General features: G+C 40.7%; 1 protein-coding gene across 1 annotated transcript; it reads right to left on the bottom strand.

The window, feature by feature from the left end:
* Positions 1–2,296: 2,296 nt before the first annotated feature.
* Positions 2,297–13,881, bottom strand: LOC124670047 (E3 ubiquitin-protein ligase SHPRH-like). The gene is made up of 19 exons (XM_047206564.1): positions 13,518–13,881; positions 13,076–13,282; positions 12,763–12,824; positions 12,181–12,658; positions 11,461–11,661; positions 10,251–10,506; positions 9,577–9,820; positions 8,963–9,123; positions 8,274–8,870; positions 7,886–8,052; positions 7,509–7,722; positions 7,243–7,434; positions 5,750–5,866; positions 4,879–5,124; positions 4,535–4,697; positions 4,053–4,240; positions 3,520–3,671; positions 3,057–3,318; positions 2,297–2,977 (listed from the first exon to the last, which is right to left on the bottom strand). Exons 1-19 carry the CDS (start codon positions 13,799–13,801, stop codon positions 2,717–2,719), a joined length of 4,452 nt encoding a protein of 1,483 aa, XP_047062520.1. The 5' UTR covers positions 13,802–13,881; the 3' UTR covers positions 2,297–2,716.
* Positions 13,882–16,854: the final 2,973 nt, after the last annotated feature.

Below are 16,854 nucleotides of genomic sequence, written 5' to 3'. Positions count from 1 at the left end.
GCTGGTATGAGGACCAAGCAAGCGAGCTAGCAAAGCTGCACTCCCGGCCGGGCGTAGAGCAGTTAGGTAGGGTGTCCTCGCCCTAGAGTAGTTTTTATTGGTGCGCTATGCTGTGCGCGGTGGGAAGTTGGGGGGAAAAGTAAGAGGTGATAGAGAGCGAGGAAGTGGCGCGGAACATGGAGGGCTAGGCGCGCGCAGGCGGGCCCCGGCCAAATATGTGTCCCTGCGCGCGCGCAAGGCGACGTCGAGTCGTCATCGCCGGTCATCGCCGTGACGCGACGGGGTGAGCTCATCGACGCCCCTGCTGTCTCATACATGGTCGTCAGTCGTGGCTCGGTCTCCTGCACAAATCCATTGCAATATGGGTTACACAGTCATGATGTTACCACTACGATTAATCTACTAATAACTACCATTAGTTGATGCATATATATAGTGGAGTAGTACAGTAATGTTTTTTTAACAGTGCAAGCTAGAGGCTAGGAGAAGGGCAAATTAACGCGTGCCACTTTTCTATCAAGTCACGGAAGTCGTCTGGCACATGACTTTAACCGTAGGCGCAATGCTTATAACTAATGAAATGAGTTGATAAGCACTCAGCGAACTACTCCATCCGTTATTAGTTATCGCTGATTTAAATATATATTTATAAAATATGTCTAGATGTATATCCAAATCATCAGAGCTAATTAATATGGAATAGAGGGAGTGACAATTTAACCATATTCTTCACTTGCAAAAATATTTAGCCATATTCTTCAGCCTATAGCGAATAAATTATCATTCAGGAAACTACTATACCTTTAACTGTTCCCTTGTGCAGTGCACCGTGCCCTGCTCGCCATCAACTCGTCCAAGGTAGAGCATCTGTCAAAACAGCTAACTGCTGAGACACAATCTTCTTAGGAAACAACTGCTGAGACACAATCTTCTCAGGAAACATTGAGGAAACAACTAATAATTTAACAGTGCACCCCAACAAGTTGTGTCCCAAGTGGGGAGCATCTGCCAAGACAACTAATTTAGCTGCTCGGAGACAATCTTCTTAGGAAACATTTGCATCCAGGACGACTGGTCTTTGGCCCAGCACATGCATCGTGCATGATGGCAACACGGACGACTGGGTCTTGCAGACACAATCATCTCACGAAAACACGTTTACTGTCTATTTGGTTCAAAGAACTTTTAGAACAAGGTAACCGGAAAATCGTGGAAGAGAATATACCATGTTGGATCTGAAAACATAGAAATGAGTAATCTATGTTATTAATCATCGAAACAAAGATGAACATAGCAGGACTGTGCTATAGGAAAAGTACAGGATTTTTCTTTTCCGAAAGATTAGGTGCACATTATAGTTATGATTGAAACAAAGATAATTTTCTATGAGGCTGGACACTATGAATTTTTTCCTTCACAATTACATGCAAAGTAGATCGTAAGAAAAAAACATATGCTTTCCAATACTCGCAACAGAATTCTCGACAAAACCTATTAAATTCCTTTGAACAAAGAGGCCCTTAGATGTTCAAAGGGAAACATACCAACAGATATAGTTTATTTGGCACGCCCATTTCTTCACTTTTGCTGTGCTGATCAACTTTCACAGCCACAGAACGGCAGTCACAGTTCACAAGTGGCCATACCCCAGGGTAGGAGGAGCTGATAGACTATCAGCTACATTCATCAGTAACAAAGAAGGCAACCTGACATATCGCAAGTTTGCATGCTCATGCTTCTTAGGAACTAACATCTTAGTTAAGGCTGTGTGAACTAACATGGCGGTGATTGGTGTAAATCAATCTATTGTCTTATTTTTTTTCTTCGATAAGGGAGCATAGCCCCAGCCTCTGCATCACATGATGCACACGGCTTTTTATTAAAATAACCAGAAGTATCTGCTAAGCCAACTGACTGCTACTCATTGGCAGTTTTCTTGTAAACATATTTGCATCTAGGATGACTGGTCTTTACCTCATCTGGGATGAGGGAAACACGGAAACCACATAATTTAAACTAGGGGGCAAGGGCCCCAACAGATATGGTTATTTTTGTGCTGTGGAGAATACATGTCTAATTCTTCCACGTAGGTGCACTCGACGACAACATGACAACTTCTGAAGAAAAACGATAGGAAGACAAATTCAGAAGAAAAACGGCAAACCAAATCAAGGAAGCAAGACATAAGACACTGTTGCCCATTTACCCTGTCGGCTTGCACAGCCGAATACTCGACGCAAGCTGCAGTCACAAGTTGGGCGTGCCCAGGGTGCAGAAGCTAAAATATGCCACAAGCAAGGAAAACTGTGCATGTTGCATTATTACTTCTATAAAACAAAAACTATACATGCTGCCTTCATAAACATTGTACAACAGAAGTAAGCTGTCATGGCAGAATTACCATAATAAAGAAGCAACATGAGATGGGCCATGTTACATGCTAAGTTGCTCATCCTAATGTCAAACTAACGAGCCTATGTTACAAACTTATCGCTTCCCTAAACCTACACCTTCACAGCCTCACTGGCTCCGGTGTTCCACGCCATTCTATCGGTCATCACAGATTCTTGTGATGCGGCAACTTCATGACCATATCATATCCATTCATCTAAAATTATTGCTGTCCTCTGTGGTCTGAAGTTGGACGCCTTGAGCTTTCAGAGCACTGAAATTTCCATTCAGACCAAGACAATTTCTGTTAACTTGATGGTGGTTATCATGTCGCTCCATTGGTAGCCCTCATTTCAGCAGCCAACCCCGCAGCAACAGATGGAGGCAGACTCCGCATGCTATCGCCATGATTTTGGCTCTCCTCATCTGGAGGCTGATCAGGTGCTTTCACAGGAAATAGTGACTCGACATCCTTCAGCGTCAAAGCAAGCTCGTCTTTGAAGTTTTTTGACTTACGGTTGATCGTGGAGCAGACAGCTCTACCCCTGTTCATTCTGTAGATGCTATCTTCTATTGTTTTCTTCACCTGACATCAATAATGCATTCAGAATATTTTTCCAAGCATACTTTACATAAAATAAATGAGCATAGGACATGGTGCTTACTACAAACCGGTGTATAAATGTGCTCTTGTCTTGCCCAACTCTATGGATCCTACTGATAGCTTGTGCCTCAGCTGATGGGTTTAGTAATGGCTCCAATAGAATCACATGTTGTGCTTCCAGTAGATTCAGACCGTTTGCGCCATGTTGGATAAGCATTAGCAATACTTGAACATGCCGCATTTTGGGAACTGCATTCTTCACTTTCTCTCCTTTTATACTGGATGCCTGACCTTTAAATTGACAGAGCGCCACTTGTGATTTTCTGAAGGAAAATGAACTTCCATTAAGCGACTGCAATGTCCATAAGATCAGCATATACGAAAGACTTCGCTAAATAACAACTAACAAGGACTGGAAGCGAACATGAAAAAAGAAAATGATGAGAATCAAATTTCATAACATTATTGTGCTAAGCACAGTGAGACAATTAAAGCATGTATGCCCTTGGCAACAAATATCTCACCGTCCTCCTTTCATCCGAGCATAAGAGATATTGTTAGCAGCAAGGGAGTGCTCTAACACATCAAGAACATCATTCCAACTTGAAAAAACAAGTATTTTGGCTGCTCCGTCAGTTGAAGTGATCCTCAAAATCCTTCTTGTTACAGCTTCAATCTTAGTTCAAGAAACGAAAAAAGATTAAATCAATTATTGCCCTAATTAAACAAAACTGTTGGAGAACTCAGTGAGGTACATGACCTATGAACCAGTAATTCAAAATCGCAAGAACTGCTCCGCAAGAAAAAATGAAGTGCAGCCGAGTAATGACATTTACATCAGTTGCATAGCAAACCATGTAGCTTGGCCAAGAATCAAGCAACAAGCAACTCATTTTTACAGAAAGTTAGGTTAGCGCAAAAGGTTACTTGTTGCACCAGAGCGCATTACCTGCCGCCTTCCATGTTAAATTATTACAAGGAGACAAATTGGCAGAAAGAACAGATTTGAAACATGCAACAGAAAGAATGATCATAAGTAAAGAAAAACAAATGAAACCTTTGTTCCATATGACCCTTGGACAGAAATAGCGCTTTCTGCCAAATCCTCGGCTTGTTTATCAGCATTTTCACTCTGTTTCTCAACCACAAAAGCAACATTCTCAAGATAAGTACGTTGACGGCACGTAGGGCACATAATCCATTTTTGGTGCCTCCCAGCAGCTCGTTCTGTCAGGTACAAACAACCTGAGAGCATCGAGGAGATAAATTCAGTGAAGACAGAGTTTATTATACATCAAAAGGACATATGTCATGAATAAAATCAATGGTTTGCCAAGATGTCATGAAAAGATTGATAAAGCAAAATCTATAGTAAAGCAAACAGGGAGAGAAATTATATCTTTACAACAGAACAGCCAAAAGCAGAGGGCCACAAGCATTAACTGCATCAGTTAATGCTATTCTTCAACTGAAGTAAATTTAAGCAAAACTACATACAGTATCACTTGTAAATAAACTTGAGAAAACATGGGTACTCACACTTGCAGCACATGGAGTGCCCACATTGGAAAACCATTTTTTGCTCAAGAATCTTCTCCTGACAAACTGGGCATTGCTCAAGAATCTCAGAACCAGTTTGCCCTGTGGCAGCGAAAGAAGCTGCTGTATCAGCAGTGTTGCCTGACTTGGGCAGCTTCAATCCCTAAATGTACATGGAAATGTGATCAACATCTATAAAAGAACTCGCTGAAACAGATAATGGGAACATAGTAGATTTAAACTAAATGATTAGAAGTTATCCGGACGGAAAATAGGCTTTCAGGAAGAGAATTTCAGAACAGAATATCAAGTAAACAGCACAGCACAAGTGTTGCTTATTTTACCTTCAGGTACCGAAGTTGGCCTCTTATACGAGCTAAAGATGCAAGAGCTAAGAATTTGTCACTCGTGAATTGTACGTTGTATGGTATGAGCTCTTCTCTGGTTACAATATTGACAGCACTGGGCTCATCATCATCCTCTTTGAGCTGCAGCCGCGAGATAGACATCTTGATCTCATCATGAGCACGCAGTAATTGGTTCTGACAAATTGACAAACTCCTTGCAAGAGAAAACTCCTTGCGCATTGCCTAAATTAACAATCATGGTCAGAGAATATCCTAGCTCAGAATATGTTTTCAACCTTCATATTTTTAAACTAAATATACAGACCATTGGGTAAGCAATATTTTAAGGTTTGAGATATGCCAGGATTTCCAAAATGATGGCTAATTAAGTAGATTGGCCTGTATGTCCGCTTGATGTAGGAAGTGAACCTAGCTCACTTGGTTGGGGGAGTGGATGCACCACCTGGGTACAAGTACCATGGACGCGAATTTTAGTTCCTAATTATAGTGTAGGGGTCTCCCCTGTAGTTCTCTTTCATAGTTTCATTATGTCACCTTGATGTTTTCTCAGATATTACCAAATGCAATCGATCATCAAACTAGATATAACACGTTTTACACTGATAAGAGGCTGAGTAGTATTGGCGAAAAAAAGAGTTATTCCTCTTATTAAAAATCATTACACAACAAAATATCACTTTTCACTTTCAAGAAAAAGGTACTCATTTTTCCCAATCATCTGCTTCTTGTATTTGATATTTCTTGTGCTACAGTATAAAATGTGCAGTGCTAAAATTCACCAATGCCCATTGAAATGGCAATCTCAAGCATGCGAGAAGAAAAGGTGGCAATATACACACTGGCGTACCTCAAAAAGAAGCAAATGTTTCTTTGCAACTTCAGCATATTGATTTCCAAGTACTTTCTTTGAGTGGGTCCGAACAGCCTTCAGGGCAGTCTCGGTCCAGGAAGGATGCCTGTAGACCTGTAAAGGGAAGGAGCATATAAGACTATAATAATGTATTTTAAGAAGCATTATAAATAATGTTCAATAAAAGGATAATAATAACAGGTAAATAGTTGATCATTTTTGGTTTCTTTAAATCCAGATTTAATTGAAGATAGCTGACACTAGAAAAGGCATTTCTAGCTAACTTAAATTAGATAGAAGTTAAATTAAATCATATCTGACAGTGGTCCAGTGATGTATTTATGCCCGTGTTTAACTGTTTATGATATACTACCTCCATTCAAAATAGGAAGGCGCATAAATTTTTCTGAAAGTCAAACAACTTAAAGTTTGACTAAGCTTATAGAAAAAATTATCAACATCTATAAAACAAAATTAGTATCATTAGATACATCAGGCAATATACTTTCATATCATGTTTGTTAGGTCTTGTAAATGTTAATACTTTATTCTACAAGTTTGGTCAAACTTTACACCTTTTGGCTTTAGAAAATATGTACTCCCTCTTTTCTGAAATATTCTACATTCTAGCCTCAAAATTTGTTCTCAAATACTCTACATTCTAGCTTTTAGTCAACAACAACCCTAAAAACGAAGTGGCTTTGCTCTCTTTATTGGACGTTGGTATTTTCAATGTAGCTTGGATTGGTTGTTCACATATCTAAGTAGTACTAATAAATGCAATGCTAGTTTGTCTTATTTTTTCTAGAATGTAGACTAAATCAGAACGGAGGGAGTATACGCCTTCTTTTCCGGAATGGAGGTAGTATGAATCATGAAACTAAGACATTATTAGAAAGAATCTAGTATTGCAGAGAGAAGGATAAGCTGAAAGAAATTAGTTCGAAAAAACAGCTTATAAAAAAGAGTGAGATGGTTAGGACTTAGGAATGAAAAACATACAATATGACTTTGAAAGGCTAACGCAGACCGCATGAGCATTTGATTACGTAATTTATATGTAGGCATGCAAGATGTTAAATGCTACTGGTAAAACGAACAACGTTGCCACAAAATGGAACAAAATATACTCTTTCTTTACCAAACTAGCACTAACAACTAATAGCCGCGCAAGGAAAAATCTGTAGAGGGATATAAAAGCCAACTTAGACAGGTTTGGGCGTAAGTTTCTAGAAGGAAAAAAGGGATACCCGGTATTACTAAGATGGATGAACTCTAACAGGGTAAAATAAAGGGTATTCTAGCTTCTTCAAAAATGGAAAGGTGTAACATATCCTAGAAGAACTGTCAATGCATAATTAAATGAAGTCACAGCTGACAATACTCATTACAAATGGAAGACAAGAACTATGGAATGGAGGGAGTACAGAATTATATGTACACATAGAAGACACGACAATCATCTGGATAAAGATAAGAGTAAAAGTCACCTGTATGTTTTCCCGAGCAGATCTTGGATTTTTATTGTCACCGCCAACTTCAGATCCTTCATTAGCTTTTTTGTTACGGAAGAAATGATTCAACTCATATTTTCGTCTTTGCAAATCCTGTGCTTCATCTATTGAAGCAATAACAGAATCATTGTTTGATTTCTTAACAACAAAGAGCCGTGCCTCATACCCCTAGAAGTGATGAAATACATGATTAATTTCATTTAATCAGAAATACATTAAAGAGCACGAGCATACAAGATTACCTGAAACTGCTCATCTAGTTCACACTGCATGCACAAAGAACCAGTACCATCATAGCACTTCGGACAATATCTCTGACCCTCAATGTCTTCATCCCTTGGGTTATCCATTGTTTTATCTATTTCCAAAAGCCTAATCATTAATTGCTGCCTTGAACCTTGCAGGGAATCAATACCAGATTGAATGGTATACTTCAAGCCAGCAATAGTTTGAACCCTATGCATAGAACAAAACAACCAAGTTATCTATCAACTACTAAAAAGATAAGAATTTTGCGATACTCATTCCTAGATAGTTAAACCACTATAAGTTCCTAAATAAAATAATGAAACCACCATAAATTGCAAGGAGAACAAACCGAACAAAGTTCTGTGCTGACCTGGACGATATTCCCGCTGTACCCAAGCCAGTGCTGCTCTTAGTGGAAAAACTATCAACCTTCTTAAGTAGCTCATCGGCGGACTCCTTATTCTTGTCAATGGAATCTAAAGCGTATAGCCACCAATGCATACCCTGATTTTGTAGTTCTTTATTAAGAGTGGTGACCTAGAGGCACAAACTCATCAGAAAACAGTGATGAAATTAATCCAGAACACTGTAAGAACTAGAGTAGAGTCAAACTTCATGGATAAGCAAGATCAAAAAGAAAACACAGAAGAATGTTACAACAATACATAGAATATTCCAAGGAAGAAAAGGAGACATGGGTCAAGATTACTCGTTGCAAGTTGCAACCACAAAAATAACAGAAAAGTGACGAGACCAACCTCTTCCATCGATGCGCTGAAATCCTTTTGTGCTATTAGTAACTTTGTAGTAAAAACTGATAAATATTTTTCTTTCAGTGTGTTGCATGTCTTTCTCAAACAACCATCAGCAAAACATTCAGATGATGAGTGGCATCCCGCATTGCTCTCTGCATCCAACTCTACACTTGTGGATGCTTGTCCAATAATATTTATGTCCTCAGAGGTTTCAGCACCATCAGCTGCCAAATCTGAGCCACTGTTCTCAGATATTTTATTTCGCTTTATGCCACATAGCTCTGAATGCGCAGGGCTAGTTTCTTTTCTTTTTCGTTTGTAGCAGAGAACAGAAGTTTGTACTTTCAGTGGGCATTCTTGTAAATATTCAGAACTAGTCCTGAGCAGCTCCGCAAGATTGTGGTTGATATGAAGATTCAACAAAGGGTCAACACGAAAATCATCAATATTTTGACGAGCAAAATCTAGTGCCTCTTTGTACAAAGAGATAGCTTCTTGGTTCTTTTGTTCGATGATAGAGATTCCAGCAAGACCGTTTAGGGAAACAACTACTTTCCTAAGTTCTTCCTCCCCTTCAACTTTTGCTTTACCAATAAGTACCTGGGTAGAAAAGGATAATCAACAACTTTAAGCACAAAATAACATTTAAAAAATACCTGCCAATAGGGGAGGTAAAAGCATTAGTCATTCACCTTTAAAATTTCATCCATTGACAAAGGAGTACGTTGCAGAGAGCAGAGACCAGAACTCCCCACTTGTGGGTGGCAACAGGCTTGCCGAAGCTTGAGCAGTGGAACTAGAAGTTTGGCAGTGTCATTGTTGGAGAGGTACACATTTGATAACGCATTTGAATCTACAAGAAACGACAAAAGGTTAAAACAGTTTTCAGATTTTTTTAATACAGTTTTATAGCGTGATATCTGCTACAGCAACTGGATAACACAACAGCACGGCGAAGGCAAACTTGTGCTCATCAACAGAACCCTTTATCGTGTGGAGTACACATGGTTTCTTTGTCCAAGTGCAGATATGGAAAATATGGAAATCTCAGCCAGAAATTATCTCATTGGCGTGGCATGAGAGAGAGAGAGAGAGAGAGAGAGAGAGAGAGAAGATGCAGATCTTTGCATCATTCTCTTGTATATTGTGTTTCTGTGATACATGTTGTTCAGGCTTTATAATTATTTCCATCCAAACACAAAAATAAAGCAAGCAGCAGAAAAGAAACGGAATCGTTGAATCCTGTCCCTGCAGTATAAATCTAGCAACTAGATTCAGAAAATAGCTTATATAATGGACAAAGTACCTGATGTTGGTTCCCTTCTGTTGGCATCATTTCTTAAACGTCTAATAATTTCATGTGCATGGTCCATGCAAGTTGCATGCTGCTTCTGATAGAAATATTCTTCAATTGACGAGAAAATGAGCCACGAGAAACACTCTTCTTGTGGAGGCAACTTTAATTCCCGCGAGACATGAATTTTAGAGGAGCGCCACATGATTTCCTTCAAGAACTTGTGTGTATAATTCATAGCTATCATATCTCCTTTCTGCAGTTCAATTCAGCAAGGAAATGAGGAAATGGACTATTTTAACTATCTCAAGAAATGAATGTTACAAAAGCTAGGTGAGTCAGCAAATGACACTAAGATTGACATTCTTTAATCAGATTGTACAGTTCTTAAATATATGCTCATTATCCATGTTGTTTTCGTATAAGAACCTACAGATAAGCAATTAGCTTATGAGCTAACAGTAAAACTCATATCATCCTAGGTTAATAGGCCATTAGTGCCTCACTACACCATCTTCACCATCATTGACATCTGTGCAAGTTCTTTCACTGAGTGATTAATATTTCTAAGAATGGTAAATACATCATGGTGCTTACTCTTTTGGCAATAGTTAGAGAAACATACAGGCTTAATAAAGATGTATTAAATGCTCACTGCTCACAGATGGCGCTGGCAGTCAATGTACCTCATATGGGTCTCTAATAATGTCCACCCACCACCTGTATGTGTCAAATGGGCTTGTCCTGAGAAAGCGTAGAAGGCCGAAAAGATCATCAAGCCTGCGCTGTATTGGAGTTCCTGTGATACACCAGCGGTGTTGCGCATTTAGCCTCATTGCCATCTCAGTAACAGAAGTTTTGCTGGACTCTACCATCTGAGCTTCATCCAAACAAAGCCGCCACCAGTGGACCCTTGTTAGGACAGTTGGAATGACAGGGTACCTAGGTGTGCAATGAGTGTTCAGCAGAAGTTACGCCATAGTTATTTAGTACTACTGAATGATTGGCAGGCCTAATGGCACTAGCTAGTTCACTTCTATGTCAGTTATCACCAGTATAACATCGTTCCGAGCAGAAAAAAAAATCTCAAACTAATTACATCTTAATACTAAAATTTTCAGGTTTGGCAAGTTTCCACATTCAGATCATGCAAGACCAACAAACACGTATCATAAATTCATAATTCTGAAACCCTTAATCGTAACTCAGCAGAACACAATAAAGAGCACTCTTAAAGATACAGATATGCATCCTTCCCCTGATTCAAAGCAACAATATGACATAAAGTGCAATAACAAATGGTTGAACACACTAACTTCCTGGTGGAGCCAAGCCAGGCAAGCGACGCCCAAAACCATGCGCAAAGGGCTGGCCTCAATAACGCTGCTAATCCCATGGATGATATGGAAGCAACGTAATGACTGCGTTTTCAATGGCGCGGCGCCCTCCATCAACGGCGTTGTTGCCAAGATTCGGGAGGAAGCTAGCCTATGGGCAAGAGCTGGAGCGCGAGGCCTGCGTGTCATTTTGCCGAACACCTGGGATGTACACTAACTCTTTCCTGTTTCGGTCTATGTGTACTGCCCCCCCTTCTGTGGGTTGTAACCGCTAAAACGTTGTTCCCCTCCTTCTTTTCAATGAAATGAAACGCAAAGGCTTTTTGCGTTTTCTCGGGAAAAAAAATGGTTGAACACCCTGCGGATTTAATAAGCTAACAGCCTTCACCACCCACTAGGGGGGCTACGAATGTCTAGGTTTAAAGGGACAACACTCCTTTATGAGTTATGGACAAATATTAACTTAGGGGCTCAGAATGCCATATATAGTCAACTTTTAAACTAGCATAAGCAGTTGAAATCATTTACGGTCAAACTTCCTGAGAAAATTAAATATTACCTCTTCTGAAATCTCAAGAAACGCCGATCACCATCATGTCTATCAGAATCATGTGACAGATCTTCTTTGAGGACATCATAAGTTGTCAAAACAACATCAGCAGTGCTTATCTCAATCAGATCATTTCTTTGGTTAGAAGCTGAGTCCAAGTTCCTTGCACCTTCATAAATACGAATGTTCAGAGATCCTGGCCTTGTGTGTCTAAGTGAAAAGAAACTAAACAGTTAGCACTATCATAGTATGCAGATAATAAATGAACAGAACCGACAATGCTAAGCATCGAAATAACTGAGACTGGACAAGGCACTTAAAGCTTCGATTATAAGCATTTATTGTACTACACTGGAAGGAGCTGACAAAATCTGTTGCACATACAAAGAAATTTTTCATGAGCATTCTTGATTCCTATAGACACGTGAGAAGGATTTCAACTCAAAGTTGCGGAACTTGTACAATGTTCCGATTACAAGCAGAGAAAAGGAGGAAATTATTATCGGAGTGGCACGGTTAAAGCAAAATCACCATTCTACATTCCAATCAAAAAGATGTGCATCTAAAATAAGGAAGAAACAACAGCTCATAGAATGGACAATTGGTCATACACATGCTTCAAGTTTTCTGATAAGTGGTAATGGTATCTACGAACTTTGAAAAATGCAGGGTTCATTCAAGAATTGAGACAATACTGCACAGCTATTATTTGGACAAGAGAAATCATACCGGGTAATTTCAGAGTGCCACTGTGCCAATATTGGCGATGGGCATACTATCAATGTAGCACGACTGAAAATAGTAGTTTGAGCAGCTTCAGCAAGTTCCAGGCACACTGCACAAATGTAGCTTTCTTCGGTCTCTGCAATAGAATATGTGGCTCTCCTTCTACGTTTTGACTTCACGGTGCCTTTCTCACAGTTTGACAACATATTATCATCATCAAAGGTTAAATCTTCCTTGGGTGTGTAGCCAACACAATCAGCATGTTGCCAAGCATCACAAATGTCACACTGGATCCATATCCCCTTGTAAGCAGAACTTTCACTTGCAGCCCCGCAAATGCACTCAATCCTATCTCTTTTTTGCCTACTTATCCGATCTAATTCTTTTCTGTTTTGAGAGACAGAACACTCCATGGAAAGTGTACTTCGATGGGCAAAAATGCAAGCCAAAAGCTCAACAGTTTTCCCCAAGCCCATTTCATCTATAATTATTCAGCCATAAAAAAAGGAAATTAGTGATGGATATCCTTAGTTGCCAACACATTAGTGCACTGTAATTATGTCCAGACACTTAGTATCAACATACCGGCCAAAATGCCCCCAGAGACATAAGGTGGAGAAGGCTCTGGTTGCAATGAAACATTTCCACTGCAAAGTAACAGATTACATGAAACTGAATTATTCGGGGTTGTTGATAGGAAATTAGGAACAGATAAATTCCAAATCCAGACACAGGAAATAATACACTACTGGAAAAGATCAACTGGGTAATAAGATAACAAATATGCAAAGCAGATAATAATATGCATACGAGTCTAAGATGTTTTAGATGTTAATCCACAATGAAGGAAATCACAACACCATCTGGGAAGTACAGGTGAAATGCATTGAACTCTTACTTGAAGGGATTGTAGAACATCCTGGACTTCTTGTTAATAAAATCTACTGGAACACAATAGGGTGCAGGATGAACATAACCCTCATAGGGTGATGAAACAGCTGCACTTCCTTTTTCACGCTGGACCATCCAATTCGCTGCACGGAGTTGATATGGTCTGAGATGAGGAAGTAAATCCGGAAGCTCCTCTTCCAACAGCCCTGCATCCCTATAGAGAAAAAAAAAACATCAAATAACAGACACAAAGAGAATGATACTATCATAAGACATAACTTTGTTACATACGATTCTAGATTGCACAAAACCATATAATTAATGCCACATTTATTTCGGTGTAATTTCTGCATATTTATTGAAGCATTAATTAAATAGTTCAGAATAATTGCCTTAATGATTGATTTCCTAACAACAACACATGAGAGCATGAGATGAAAGGCACATACGTCGAAGGCTTGACGGCTTCGTAGAAAGCAGCAAGATCAAACTGCGAGTCACTCTTCGGCGGAAAATCACAACCAGCGCCACCGTCCACCGGTGGAACAAGACCATCCATCCCATATATCGTGGCGGACGTCGTAACCTCGGGGCGAACCCAAGCCATCACATTCATCAAGCTCTTCCTCCAGGGATGCCTCGCGACCTCCAAAAGCGATTCGCACGCCGCAAAAGCCTGGTCCGTCACCTCCACTCTAACCCGAAGCGCCACAGACGGCACCGCATCATTCATCTGGAAGAAGCTGTGCAACTCAACCCGCAGCGTCACGAACCCCAGGCTAACCAGATGAACGAGACCAGATACGCCTTCATCGGGGCCATCGAAACGGCCTGACATGAACACACGGCCTGCACCAAACTTGTCAGAGTGGTACTCCAGGAGGACGGAATCAGAGGGCACCACGGGCCAGTGGCCGAGCCTGAACCCGTCCTCGGGCGCGTCCCGCACCCGCAGGCGCAGCGAGCGCCTGCCGCTCCCCAGCATCGAGTACGCCTCCTCCAGCGCCGCCAGGTCGACCGCCTCCTTCCCCTCGCCGTCGAGCCGCGCGCCGCGGATGACCAGCTCGGCGATGTCGCGGCAGTCGTCTGCGGAGCGGCCGCGCGTGCCGCCGTCCACCTCCACCAGGACGTCCCTCCTCGCCTCGCCCTTGGCGGCGCGCTTCGATTTGGAGGGGGCGCTCGGGGGGTCGGGCTCCGCGGCGGCGGCGGCGGCGGGGAGGCCACCCGCCCGCGACGGCCGCGCCTTCTTCCTTCCCATCTGGCGTCGTCAATGGATTCGCTGGAGCATTGGGGAGCGAGGGTTTTGCACGGGGGAGGGGGGCGGAATTGGGCGGCTGCAAAATCGTCCAAATCCTCGCGATTGGGACAGGGGGAGGAAGGAATCTGGAGATTGGGGCTATGGCGGATTGCGGCGGAGGAGATTGGAGGCTCTGGCGCTGCGGATTTCCGATTCTCGTCGAGTCTGTCTCGTCGGGGGAGACGGAACACGGCGAGAGGGAAGGGGGTTTTGCAGGAACAGAACGGGGGAAGAGGAACAAGGGCAGTCGTGGTAAAGTTTTTGAAGAGGCGATGGTAAGTTGTTGTGTTTGTGACGAAATTCGAGGAAGGATAGGCAGACGGTTTTGACTGAATTTCCAGGAATACCAAAATCACCCTGATCTGGGTTTAATTTGAACGGGTAGAGTCACGGCCGACGTCACGGAAGTGTGAAACCGCCATGGAAACGGGTCGGAGTTTTTTTGGGGGGGAAGAAACGCATCAGATTTTACTTTTTTTTTTTGAGATACATCAGATTTTACTTTACTTTCTGCTGGTGGAAGGTAACTTTTTGATTCAGAGGAATGCTATAGTAATTTTGTAGGGCTCTTTACAAATTCTTCTACGTGCACCGTTTGATTTGTAGAACTATAATCCTTAGAAATGCATATGATTTTTCCTATATGATCGCATCGCATTATGTTTTGGTGGAAAAAAAATTCATCAACCCAAATCTCATGATACAATTTCTTTGTTTTTCCTCTGAGTTAAACGCTAGTTGAAGAAATTTTTTGTATGTTCTAAAATCCCTTATTATTCTACTGGACATGAATTCTAATCTTGCGGTTTTCATATTCTTGTGTCCTATAAATCCTACAAATCAAACAGGGCCCTAGTTTGACATTCAAGCAAGAACTCCTCCGAAACGCACGGGGACTCAAAACGTGGAGCTTAGGTAAAAAATTGTTTAAATTCATGTATACTGAAATTTCTACGCTACACGAACCATGTAAGTCGAAGAACTTCAAAGTTGTTGTGTGGGTGTCACACATGGAAACATACAAAATAGAGATGAAATCATGAGTTATTCTATGGAATTTCAAACAAACCTAATATTCCTAGTCCTATGTCCCAAACAATACCACGGAAATTTTCACATAGGAATCTTATCAACAAGAAATCCTAGTTTTTTTAGGGAAAACCATCATGTCGATTTATATTGCTTTCAGAAACACAAATACATCGTCTGAGATTACGTTAATCAAGAAATCAGGGGTCCTCTTTCCACACAAATGGATTGGATCCCTCCGCTTTGCTAGCTAAAATGTGTGCTGCCAAATTGGCCTCCATTGGAGTATGCTCAAACACAACATCTGAAAATTCCTTGCATAGAGAGATACAGTCCTCGTATATTGTAGTGGCATGTCGATATGTGTTGCCTCCACTCTTCATCACCTCAACACAATAAATTCTAGTGGGTTTTTTTATTTTTAACGGAGCCTGAGATCCTTTCATTGAAATGATTTTCGTACAAATTTGGAGGGTTGGAATTCTCATGAAGAAAATTTTGTGGTTGTGGTTTGATTCATAAAATTGAATCTTGCAAGATTTTTTTTTCCAAAATATTTTTTTGTACCATTGTTTATATCTTTGTACTACGTTTCATATGAAAGTTTACAACCACTCAAACATATTGGAAATAATCCTTGTGATTTTCCTCTAACGAAATTAAAAGAGCCAAAATCATGTAGGATTCGACTGGGCATGACATGGCAATCATATGTTCTTCCTATTCATGCTTTCTCGTAATATTGTTCATCAAAGATGTGTTAAACTTGGTGTTTTTGGGACAAGTCATGAAAACAATTATCATACTATAAGATGAATTGGTGTGGTGACCACCAGTTCGTGGTGTACTACACGTTTACATAATAGTACATAAAATAGTGTCCCACAAATATCATACCCATTTAGAGTAGTACAACAGAAAATTGTAAATCCACGCTTACATAATTATTACAAGCCAAAGGTGCACAAAACATTCAACATCTTCCTCCACCAATCTCTAGTAACAACTTACTTACCGATGCCAACAAAAGCACTACAATACTAAAAACCATATTGGATCAACAACCACAAATGCTGCTCCTAAGGTTGCGCCGCCTACTGCGATTGCATTTTGCAACTCTACAACTCCACATCTCCTTCATGGCCTTTAGTCCCATAAGCTAGCGATATAGTAATTGATGCCTTCAACTTCTTTAGACAAGTCTTCGCGACACATATGTTGTGTGCCCCTTTTGAAGGTGGTGGCTTAACTCGGCTTTGGTGATGAAGATCCCAAGATCAACCTATGGTTGGACTCGTCATCATGTGTGTAAGTGCGATAATCTTTTCTGAAAAAAAATTCTCTAGAAGTTGTGTACCATTCGTTTGTTTCACATTTATCATAGTGTTTATGATAGGCTTGTGTACATCAACAAATGTAAAGGTCGGATCATTTCATTTTAAAAAAAAATCAATAAAATA

The sequence above is a fragment of the Lolium rigidum genome, chromosome 7 (genome assembly GCF_022539505.1).
Source record: "Lolium rigidum isolate FL_2022 chromosome 7, APGP_CSIRO_Lrig_0.1, whole genome shotgun sequence".
NCBI lineage: Eukaryota > Viridiplantae > Streptophyta > Magnoliopsida > Poales > Poaceae > Lolium > Lolium rigidum.
The sequence above is the reverse complement of the archived record's forward strand: the minus strand, read 5'-3'. Positions and strand labels throughout refer to the sequence as shown.

What these genes read in the sequence shown, in the direction of transcription:
- LOC124670047 (XM_047206564.1), bottom strand. Translation starts at nt 13,801, where the DNA reads ATGAATGATGCGGTGCCGTCTGTGGCGCTTCGGGTTAGAGTGGAGGTG. An exon ending in CAGAAGGGAACCAACATCAG is followed by an intron (nt 9,124 to 9,576) that starts GTACTTTGTCCA and finishes CGTTTCTTGTAG; the next exon opens with ATTCAAATGCGTTATCAAAT. An exon ending in AAGGGTCATATGGAACAAAG is followed by an intron (nt 3,672 to 4,052) that starts GTTTCATTTGTT and finishes TCTTGAACTAAG; the next exon opens with ATTGAAGCTGTAACAAGAAG.